At 44.9% G+C, this 11,252-nt stretch overlaps 1 protein-coding gene across 1 annotated transcript; it reads left to right on the top strand.

The window, feature by feature from the left end:
• Positions 1-1,286: 1,286 nt before the first annotated feature.
• Positions 1,287-2,104, top strand: LOC125506474 (cortical cell-delineating protein-like). The gene has a single exon (XM_048671281.2). The coding sequence runs from the start codon at positions 1,358-1,360 to the stop codon at positions 1,862-1,864; it is 507 nt and encodes a 168-aa protein (XP_048527238.1). The 5' UTR covers positions 1,287-1,357; the 3' UTR covers positions 1,865-2,104.
• Positions 2,105-11,252: the final 9,148 nt, after the last annotated feature.

The raw sequence follows: 11,252 nt of genomic DNA, 5'->3' as shown, positions 1-11,252 counted from the left end.
TCAAACCTAGAGCCGTCCAGGGCCATATGCCGACGTCGTCTTCTCCGATGGCCTAGCTCGGCCAGGCCGCCATAGAAACACACGTGCTGGATATGTCCGGCCGCTATCGGCTTCACCAGCGGGGCCGTTAAGCATGGCCTGACGAAGGCTTCCAGTTGAGCTCTCATCTCCTCCGACCGAAGCAGCCCTCCAAGACCTCCAAAACATGCCAGCAAACCGTAGAACTAAGGCTAGATGTGATGAGGTAGGTCAACGCAGCGCCGACAGAAGGCAGGGAAATCCTGGACACCTGGGAGTCGCTTGTGGGGGAGGAGAAAAATGTTTCCTAGAGGCTATCAATGCTAGTTAACAATATTTTGCGTGTATGATTTATGTAAATGAGATGGGGTGATGATGATTAGGTGTTGATCCAAAGAATAGTGAAGACGACTGAAATTAAAATTTTATTCTAGATGGTCCATAATAGACAATTATCAATTTCTTCACGAGCCCTTGTTCACACGGCCAGGTCCCTCTCCATCACAGGAATATTGTAAGCTAGCTATAATGGTATAATTCTTTTGTCAGTATTGGGATTATTTGTTAGCGCACACACTGCCCACTGGGCCGGATTGACTAATAATTCGAGCTAGCTGTAGCGTACTCGTCCATGCATGCATGTGCTGGTAGTAGCATGCATGTGCATGCCCACATGGAATGAAAACGTACGACGTAATAGTTTCCTATTTTGTCTCTGATGACCTGAACATCAGGTTAGCCAGCTCGAAGCTCTGCATGATATATCCCAATTGTCATATACATACTATGTCTGCTTCTACTCCGTTCATTTCTAAATGTCATACATACTATGTCTGCTTCTACTCCCTTCATTTCTAAATATAAGTCTTTTTAAAGATTTCAATGCGAACTACATATACAGATGTATATAGACATAGTTTACAATGTAGATTCACTCATTTTACTTATGTGTAGTCTATATTGAAATTTCTAAAAAGACTTATATTTAGAAACGGATGGAGTATATTACTGTTCATATTATATTTTTCTATCAAATTTTCTAGGAAAAGCTCTCGTGTTTCTGTTCGTTAGCAAACGAGTTAAGCTCCAGTAATGGTACACACGTAACATCCAACAATTGTGTACTAGTAGTGGTGGTTGAGCATATTTTTTGCAAATTGCGGCAAGAGTCAAATTGGAATGATCATGACATGAACGATGCAGTTGCACTTGGGCGCTGCACCCCGGCCTAGCTATAAATAACACCCCAAGAAACCCAGGAAAAGCATACCAAGCTAGCAAAGCCAACCTAGCTCAGCCACAAGCCAGTACACTCTAGCTAGCTACTAGCTTCGTAGCAATGGCGCCCTCCAAGCTCACCCTCTTCCTCGCCCTGAGCCTGGTCCTCGTGGGAACCTCGCACGGTTGCGGATCGTGCGGCAACACGCCGTCCGTGCCAGTCCCAACGCCGCCGATCGCCGTACCACCGCCAGCCGTCCCTGTGCCAACCCCGCCGATCGCCGTGCCCCCGCCGGCCGTCCCAGTACCAACCCCGCCAATCGCCGTGCCCCCGCCGGCCGTCCCAGTACCAACCCCTGGCGGCGGCGGCACTTGTTCGATCAACACGTTGAAGCTGAGCGCGTGCGCCAACGTACTGAACCTGCTGAAGCTCAACCTCGGCGTGCCGGCGAGCGAGCAGTGCTGCCCGCTGCTGAGCGGCCTCGCCGACCTCGACGCAACCGTGTGCCTCTGCACAGCCATCAAGGCCAACGTTCTTGGCATCAAGCTCAACGTCCCCGTCGACCTCGTGCTGCTTCTCAACCAGTGCGGCAAGACCTGTCCCGCCGACTTCACCTGCCCCAACTAAATCCATGGATACGTCGATCGATCTACATATGACAAACCATGCATGTTGTACATGCATGCGTACTCGTCGCCCCGTGCATGCATGCATGCTTACGTTTTCTTTGTTCCACTGAGTATGTATAAGCTAGTCATCGATCATTGTATCCCGTACGTTATGGTATCTAGATGATTCGCATATTTGTAAAAGTATATACATACTTGTACACGTACGTGGAATAAAAAGTTTGTTCAAGTTGTGTTAGCTAGACCCGTGATCATAATCGGATCCACACCTTTTCGCATGCATTGGCTACATCTCCTTTCTAATCAAGGTCTCTCTTCTTTCCTTTTCTACCAGTTACTAAGAGCAACTCCAACGCAGATCACCGAATCGATCGCAAATGTTCGCACTGAATAGTATGGACATTTTTGGTCATCCAACGACTGCCACGAACTGTCCGCGGACAGTAGGCTAGACGGTCCAGACGTCCAAATTTCCTCAAACCTGCACCAAACCTAGGGGAGCCTTCAGGAATCCGGACAGGCTGCGGAAACGCCAACAAAACCTCGACCCCCCCTCCACACACACACACAAATCCACGTTGCCCTCTGCCCCTTCTGTCTCCTCTCTCCATTGGAAAAGTGGCGCCATTCTGAAGCCGCACCTCATGCAAACAGCGTATCTACCATGCAGCACGGTGCCAAATACTATTGTTCTACCTATAGCCAACGAAGGGTCATCACACCACACCCTAGGCCGAGGCCCTGCTTGCCTGTGGCGTGGCACTGCCCCTGCGCCTGGCTGTCCCTGGACACGTCCAAACGTGTCCGTGGGCATTTGTGGTGTGCGGTTTGGCGACCTGTGTTGGAGTTGCCCTAACTGCTAGTAGCATGATTGGCACATCCTTTTTGAAAGCTTAGGCAGCACGACAAAGAACCATGGATCCATCGAAACAGAAGGATGGTGTGGGTAATGTGATGATGGGGTCGATAAATAGAACTGTAAAACATTTCCACGTTAAAGCGAGTAAATTCTATTTGAACCAGACATTTATGAGATTGCAACACTTCGACTTAAAATTTATCATTGGGGTGATCTGAAACATATTTTACCTTCATCACACCGAACAAAATTTAAGGGATGACTCCATCGGTTTTCACAATACGGTCTCACGCAACAGGTCAAGATAAAACCTGGTTTAGAGTGTCTTGGATAAAAAAAATCTGGCCCCAAGAATATCACAATACCTGGTTTAACGAAATGTACTACTACAATGAAGTCGTTCACAATCACAGCTTGGTGTCTTATAAATCATGAGAGAAAGAACTACTTAACTGCTTGGGGATACCATACCTAAAATAAGGAATAGCTACTCACCATTTTTTTGCGGGGGATAGCTACTCATCATATGATCCAAATATATCTGTACATACAAATTTATGTACGAAACTTATGGATATTATTTATTTATCTAGAGAAACATGTGTTTTTATTAGCATAGATTCCGTGTCCCCCGTTGGATAGGGGATTACTCGAGAAAGTTTCAAAGAATGAAATTATGTAGTGAAATATCCAACATGGTCCTCTTGATGAAATTATGTAGAGAAATATCCTACACGGAACTTTTGGTAGAAAAAATATGATCCTTGTAAAAATTCCATGGACATTCACTATCATTTAAATTCCTAAAAAAATGGCACGTATCACATTGACCACTTTTGATTATATCATATACTCCAGTCATTTGGAAATACATGTATTTTAGAAATTGGTATTCCCTCCAACATGAAACTTTGATCGTTGCTTTTCATATGACAAATACTGAGGTAAAATTATATAGATTGAAATATTGCATTTTTACAACAAATATACTGATATTATTTTCAGCTAACCAATATTAATATTTCCCATACATATTGTGAGTCAAAGTTGTTGAAAATTGACTTTGGTCATTTCTAGAACAACATGTATTTCCAAATGGGGGAACATTGTTCTTCGGCAACTAGCAATGGAATATTGTTCCTATTAGGATGTGTTACAAATAGGCTACCTCATTTAATTATTTGATCAATAAGAAATTGTTATCTTTGCAAGAATAGAACTGCTATCTATAAGAATTTAATGGAATTTTTGAGTGAAATGGACTTCTTTTTTTTACACTATTCCGTGTTTATGAGGTTTACATATTTTTACTTATAGGATGGTAAAATCATTTGCAGGAAAATAAATAAAAATTGTATTGAGTCCAGTACCTTGATTTTGGCCCTTTTTGCATAGCATCCTCGGTACAGAAGGGCATACACGAGAAAATATGTACTCCCTCCGTATAGGCACAAAAAGGACTGCTATATATATTTGCCTCAAAGAAGTACTCCAGAATATAGTAATTTTCCTGGTTGTCTTATATTGAAATATAAACTTGTGGCCAAAAGTGCATTCCTTGTCGATGTAGAAAACACCACATTTTGGTGAACTAAAAAAAGGTAAATATGGACATAGACTGAAATCTATCAATATCCGTGAGAAACGGCCCATTCTCTAGCTGCTGATCCTAAAAATATCAGTTCTTGTAAGGTCTTCTGCGCTCCGTTCTATCACTGGAATACTGATCAGATACGCTCTCCCTTTCTTTAATCTCAAGCTGTCAACTCTCTAGTTAGGGCCAAAGTCTTGAAAATGGCCCCTTGTTGTAGCAGTCGAACCGACTCAATATTTGTACATATATGGGAAATTCAAGCAGACAGAGAGAGCAAGTTTTGGATGCATCCACATCAGTATATCCTAGTACATCGCTCGCTCACATGTACAACTAGATATCTAGAACTTCTCTGCCTAACTGATGGAGATCGACGTGCATATGTGTGTCTTGCTAGCTAGGCAACCATGCCGACATGGAAAGATATATCCATGTGAACGTTTGATCGACCATACAAAACTACAAGGAAAATATACTAGAATAAACCTGACTAGTAATATATAGTATGAGAATATCAGCATCGCACATACTTCGAGACTATTTGCATGAAGGGCCGATGAACTTGCTTGTTCCATGGATTGAAGGTAAACGATAAGCTAGCGATCCATTTGACAACGATCGATCTGCGCGTGAAATGGGCAGCAGATTCATCCAGAGAATCAGTAACTGGACGTACGTCGATGCTTAGCTGATCTCTATCGATCGTGTGAAATGAAGAATAAAAAGGTCTCCATTGGCCACACGGCATGGAGACGCTATGTTTGACCCAGCAGTTAGTGTACTACATGCATCTTTGTCGATCGTCCACCTCCGCCTGCCACGTCTCCTATTACTGTAAGTGCACTGCTCATTTTCTCTGAACCATCGGATCTCAAGGGTCTCCAATCTCTGCCGTCGACGTGCATGCAGGGGGAGGATATAACTTGATACATCTCTAATCATTTTTAATTGATGTGTTCTTACTTAAATAATTGATTCCATGTATAAACATTGGTATCCACTTAATTCTTCACATATTATATAGTATTACTAATTAATTCCTGATAGTCATATGTACAATACTAATGATCGCTCAATATATAAAGGTACGGAAATGGAACATAGCTGCACAGAAGCATATCGACTTGAAGAACAACAGCAGGTAAAACTAATAGCCAAGTACTCCTTGTGGCGCTTATCAAGAATAATGGAATGGCTTTAGGCTTGTGAAAGTGCATCTAGGACCCAAATGATGTTTCTGTTAGACTATTCCTTGAATCACAAGTCTCCTAGACCAAGTCGGTTTGTAATATCAAGTCTAAGTCGGTTTGTACCAATATATATAGCCATGTACCCTGTGCTAAACATAATACAAGCAATAGTTTTATTCATCTATCATGGTATCAGTTTTTCGATCCTAGGGTTAGGGTATGGCTCCATCCACCCCACCACCGTCGCCGCCGCACGGCTACTTCGAGGGTAGGGCTGCTATCATCGCCGGAGCCGCCGCCACGACGGCCTCTTCTTCCTCTACTCTTTCCCTAGCACAACCAACACCTCCTACTACTCTTCTGGCTGCGCCCATGTCGCTCGCTGACACCATCACCGATGTCAGCCCATTCATCCCCATCATCCTCGACCTCGCCGCCCACAACTATTATCATTGGCGCCACCTCTTTGATCTACACCTGAGACGCTGCAACCTCCGCTCTCACGTCGCCGCGAACAGTCGTCCTCGCCCTAATGATCCTCAATGGGTGAAAGACGATCTCGCAATTGTTCAGTGGTTCTACACCCGCATCACCACTGAGATCTTCAACATGCTTGATCACGACGGCGCCACCACCGCTAACATCTGGGACTCTCTTCGCCAGCTTTTTTAGAGCAACAACGACACTCGGAAAAACGCTCTGCACACGGAGCTTCGTAACCTGACCCAAGGCGATGCCCCGGTAAATCGTTTCTATCAGCGTGTCAAGGCCATCGGTGACGAGCTTCGCGAACTTGGTGATCCCGTCAGCGACACACAGCTCGTCAACATCATCGTCGTCGGGCTGAGCGAGGATTTCGACAAGCAGGCCTCCTTCATCCCAATGATGTGGCCTCCTACAACCTTTGCCGAAGTCCGCTCTATGTTGCAGCTCACGGTGGACACTCAAGCTCGCAAGGACTCTCGCCCACGGGTCTTCCATGATATGGCTCATTCTCCTACGCCGTCCCCATCAGCGCCTCCCCCGCCAGCTCCTGCCGCCCCTGACGCCATCCGTGCAACCACCTCTAGGCTGGCGCCCTAGTCCCAACTACCGCGGCAAAAACCCCATCTACAGGCCGCCCTCGACGCGCTCGGCGCCTCCTTCGACACCACCGCCTTCAAACCCTGCGCTGGCTCCGAGTGCTCCAACTGCGGCTCCATCCTAGCTTCCTCCGCATGATCCATGGCCGGGCTTGTCCAAGCATGGCCTCTGCCCCGGTCTGCCCTATCCCCCCTTGGCGCTCCACCTGCACTTGGCACCCCGTCCTTCATCCGCATACTGGTGCTCCTGGGTTGCTCACCCCTCGACAGTCGGCAAACGCATATCATGCTGCTCCATCGTATGCTCCTTACGATGCTCCCTCGCCCTCTCCTGCTGACGGAAGTCCCTACTACATGCCCTCGTCGGCTCTCCTGCCTTCACCGGCATATCAGTCGCTGCTGCTACCCACGCCAACCTCACCTGCACCGCCGAGCTGGGATCAAGCCGCCTTTCTCCAGGCCATTAACAACTTTGCTGCCCAAGGAAACTCAGGTACGGATTGGATTTTTGATTCTGGTTCCTCTAGTCATATGTCTGCATCAAGTAATTTCCTTTCTTCTTGCGCTCCTTCTTCGTTTCCTACCATTACTCTTGGTGATGGTTCATCTATTCCCATATATTGTGTCGGTCAGGCTCAACTTCCCTCTCCCACTAAACCACTTCTTCTTCGTGATGTTCTTTTTGCACCCGCTCTTATTAAAACTTAATTTCTGTTTGCCAATTTACTCGCGACAATCTAGTTTCTGTTGAGTTTGACCTTTTTGGTTTGTCTATGAAGGACTACCAGACGAAGGCTGAGATCGCTCGCTTTAATAGCTCCGTGAACTCTACTCTCTTCATGGTGTCCCTACCACCGCTCCTCCTACATCCATGGTGGCCTTTGTCGACCTTTGGCATCATCGTTTGGGTCATCCCAACCCTGTTGTTCCCTACTGCCGCTCCTCCTACACTTCTCAAAACGGTAAGGCTGACCGTTCTCTTCGCACCATCAATGACATTCTTCGTACACTTCTCGTTCAGTCCTCCATGCCATCAAAATTCTGGGCCGAAGCACTCTACACAGCCACCTTTCTTCTCAATATCCGCCCCTCCAAAACCAATCAAAATATCACTCCCTATTACTCTCTTTTCCTTTGCCATCCCAATTACTCTGAGGTTCGTGGTTTTGGCTGTCTTTGCTTTCCAAATGCCTATGCCACCTCTGAAATCAAACTTTCTCCATGCTCTATCCCATGTGTCCTTGGTTTTTCTGTCAAACACAAAGGTTACCGCTGTCTTGATTTACACACTGGATGGGCACACGTGTCTCGTCACATTACATTCGCCGAACATATTTTCCTTTTGCTCAACGCACCAACACACCATCAATCATCCCTACCTCCGCCGCCACCTCTTCTTCCCATCCATTCCACCTCTACACTCCTTCCACGACAGCCCAACCTACCGCACCTACTGTCACGACAGCACCACCCAACCTGCCATCCAACACCCAGACACCACCCAACCCGCAACCAAACAACTCGCCACCACCCAACCCGCCATCACCCAACCCGCCAACAACCAACCCGCAACCAAACAACCCAACACCACCCCACCCACCGTCTGCATCTTCTCCTACACCAGACACCCCCGTTTCCATCCTACTAGCTAAAGTTGTTCCTACCGTCGCCCCTGTCAATGATCATGGCATGCGTACTCGCGCCAAATCAGGTTTTCGTCAGCCCAGAAATCTCCTCAACCTACATGCTACCACATCTCTCTCTTCCATTTCCAGAACTTACAAAACTGCTCTTCTTGATTCGAATTGGGCTGCTGCTATGCAAGAAGAATATGATGCTTTAATTCAAAACAATACTTGGCAATTAGTTACTCGTCCTTCCAATGCAAATATCGTTTCTGGCAAATGGGTATTTCACCAAAAATTCCACTCTGACGGGAACCTCTCCCGCTATAAAGCCTGCTGGGTCTGTTGTGGTTACTCTCAACAACATGACATTGATTATGATGAAACATTCTATCATGTTGTAAAGCCCAGCACCATTCGTACCATTCTTAGCATCGTTTATTTCCTCTGTGATGACCCACAAGTATAGGGGATCAATTGTAGCTCTTTTCGATAAGTAATAGTGTCGAACACAACGAGGAGCAGAAGGAAATGACAAGTGGTTTTCGGTAAAGTAATGTCTGCAAGTGTTGAAATTGTAAGTAGCAGAGTAGTTTGATAGCAAGATAATTTGTAATGAGCAAGTAACGACAGTAGTAACAAAAGTGCAGTAAGGTACCCCAATCCTTTTGAGGCAAAGGATAGGCCAAAACGGTCTTTTATGATAAGCGAAGTGTTCTTGAGGGTACACGGGAATTTCATCTAGTCACTTTCATCATGTTGGTTTAATTCATGTTCGATACTTTGATAATTTGGTATGTGGGTGGACCGGTGCTTAGGTGTTGTTCTTACTTGAACAAACCTTCAACTTATGATTAACCCTCCCGCAAGCACCCGCAACTACGAGAAAAGTATTAAGAATAAATTCTAGCCATAGCATTAAATTTTTGGATCCAATCGGTCCCTTATGGAATAGCGCATAAACTGGGGTTTAAGCTTCTGTCACTCTCGCAACCCACCATCTAATTGCTACTCCACAATGCATTCCCTTAGGCCCAAATATGGTGAAGTTTCATGTAGTCGACGTTCACATGACACCACGAATGGAATCACAACATACATAGTATCAAAATATCGAACACATATCAAATTCACATGATTACTTGGAACATGATTTCTCCCGTGACCTCAAGAACAAAAGTAACTACTCACAAATGATAAACATGCTCATGATCAGAGGGGTATTAAATAGCATATTGTATATGAACATATAATCTTCCACCAAATAAACCATATAGTAATAAACTACAAGATGTAACCAACACTACTAGTCACCCACAAGCACCAATCTATAGTTCCGGTAACAAGATTGAACACAAAGAGATGAACTAGGGTTTGAGAGGAGATGGTGCCGTTGAAGATGTTGATGGAGATTTCCCTCCCCAAGATGGGAGAGTTGCTGGTGATGATGATGACGATGATTTCCCCCTCCGGGAGGGAAGTTCCCCCGGCGGAATAGCTCCGCCGGAGGGCGAAAGTGCTCCTGCCCAAGTTCCGCCTCGAGGCGGCGGCGCTTCGTCATGAAAGTCCTCTCCTTATTTTTTTTCTAGGTAAAAATGACTTATATACCAGAAGATGGGCATCGGAGGTGGGCCGAGGAGAGCACAACCCACCAGGGCGCGCCTGGGCTGCCTGGCGCGCCCAGGTGGGTTGTGCCCACCTAGTGGCCCCCCTCTGGTATTTATTTGCTCCAATAATTCTTAAATATTCCATCAAAAATCTCCGTGAAGTTTAAGCTTGTTTGGAGTTGTGTAGAATAGGTAGCCTGACGTAGCTTTTCCAGGTCCAAATTTCCAGCTGCCGAAATTCTACCTCTTGGTGTGTACCTTGCAAATTATGAGTGAAAAGGCATTAGAATTACTCCTAAAAGCATTATTATGGATAAAAACATCATAAATAACAGTAAGTAAACATGATTCACGTATCAAGTCCCCCAATCTTAGACCTCGCTTGTCCTCAAGCGAAAACCGAAATCGTAAAACATGTCCACATGCTTTAAGAGAGAGAGGTGTCGATAAAAACAAAATACAGACATAGAAGCATCATGTTGATTATTGTAACAACACCAAAATTAAACATAGGACTTTTATCATAGAACTTTTATCATATACTTCTCATGAATAAGTAATAGTTCATCACACAATCGAATTATAAAGCAAAAACTCTATTAGAAACCAACAAACTATGTTCTCAGTCAACTTTGCAACTACAATTCATCATCTTTTCAGGAAGGGCCGTCACATGTCGGAGCCTTTAGGCAAGTCCACATACTCAACCATCATATAGTCTTCTATGATTGCTAACACTCACCGCGTACACATGAGCAAAACTTTTCAACCGGACACATAGAAAGATAAGGGCTTATGGTTTCGCCTCCCAACGTACTCACCTCAAGGGTGATGTCAACAATAATAACTCATGCCACCCATATTCAACTGGACATATGTGCCTAGATCTTTCCTCACCACATGATGCTTACGAAAGAAGAAAAATAAAAGGAATAGAGAGAAAACTTTGATTCTTGCATAAAAGTAAAAGATAGGCCCTTCGCATAGGGAAGAAGAGGTTGCCATGCGCTTATTTATTTGTATGCTCAATTCCTTAGTGCAAAAGAACGTCACATTACATTGCCCCTTGTGATAGCGACCTTTATTATGCAGTCTATCGCTTTTATTCTTCACCATCACAAGTTCGTGCAACACTCAATTTTGTCTTACACTAAATGATCTCACACTTTTAGAAGCAATTTTTATTGCCTTTTTGCACCGATGACAACTTACTTGAGGGATCTTGCTCAATCCCTAGGTAGGTATGGTGGACTCTTTAAAATGAGATTTGGGTTTAAGGGTTTTTGGATGCACAAGTAGTATTTCTACTTAGTGCGGAAGTTTTGGCTAGCAAAGATAGGGGGAAAGCACCACATGTTAAAGGATCCATGACAATATGACTTCTATGTGAATATGAACAAGCATAAATCATTAAGTTGTCTTCCTTGTC

This window comes from Triticum urartu, chromosome 5A, assembly GCF_056163025.1.
Source record: "Triticum urartu cultivar PI428250 chromosome 5A, HENAU_Tu73, whole genome shotgun sequence".
In the NCBI taxonomy this organism is placed as follows: domain Eukaryota; kingdom Viridiplantae; phylum Streptophyta; class Magnoliopsida; order Poales; family Poaceae; genus Triticum; species Triticum urartu.
This window is presented reverse-complemented; position numbering and strand designations above follow the sequence as displayed.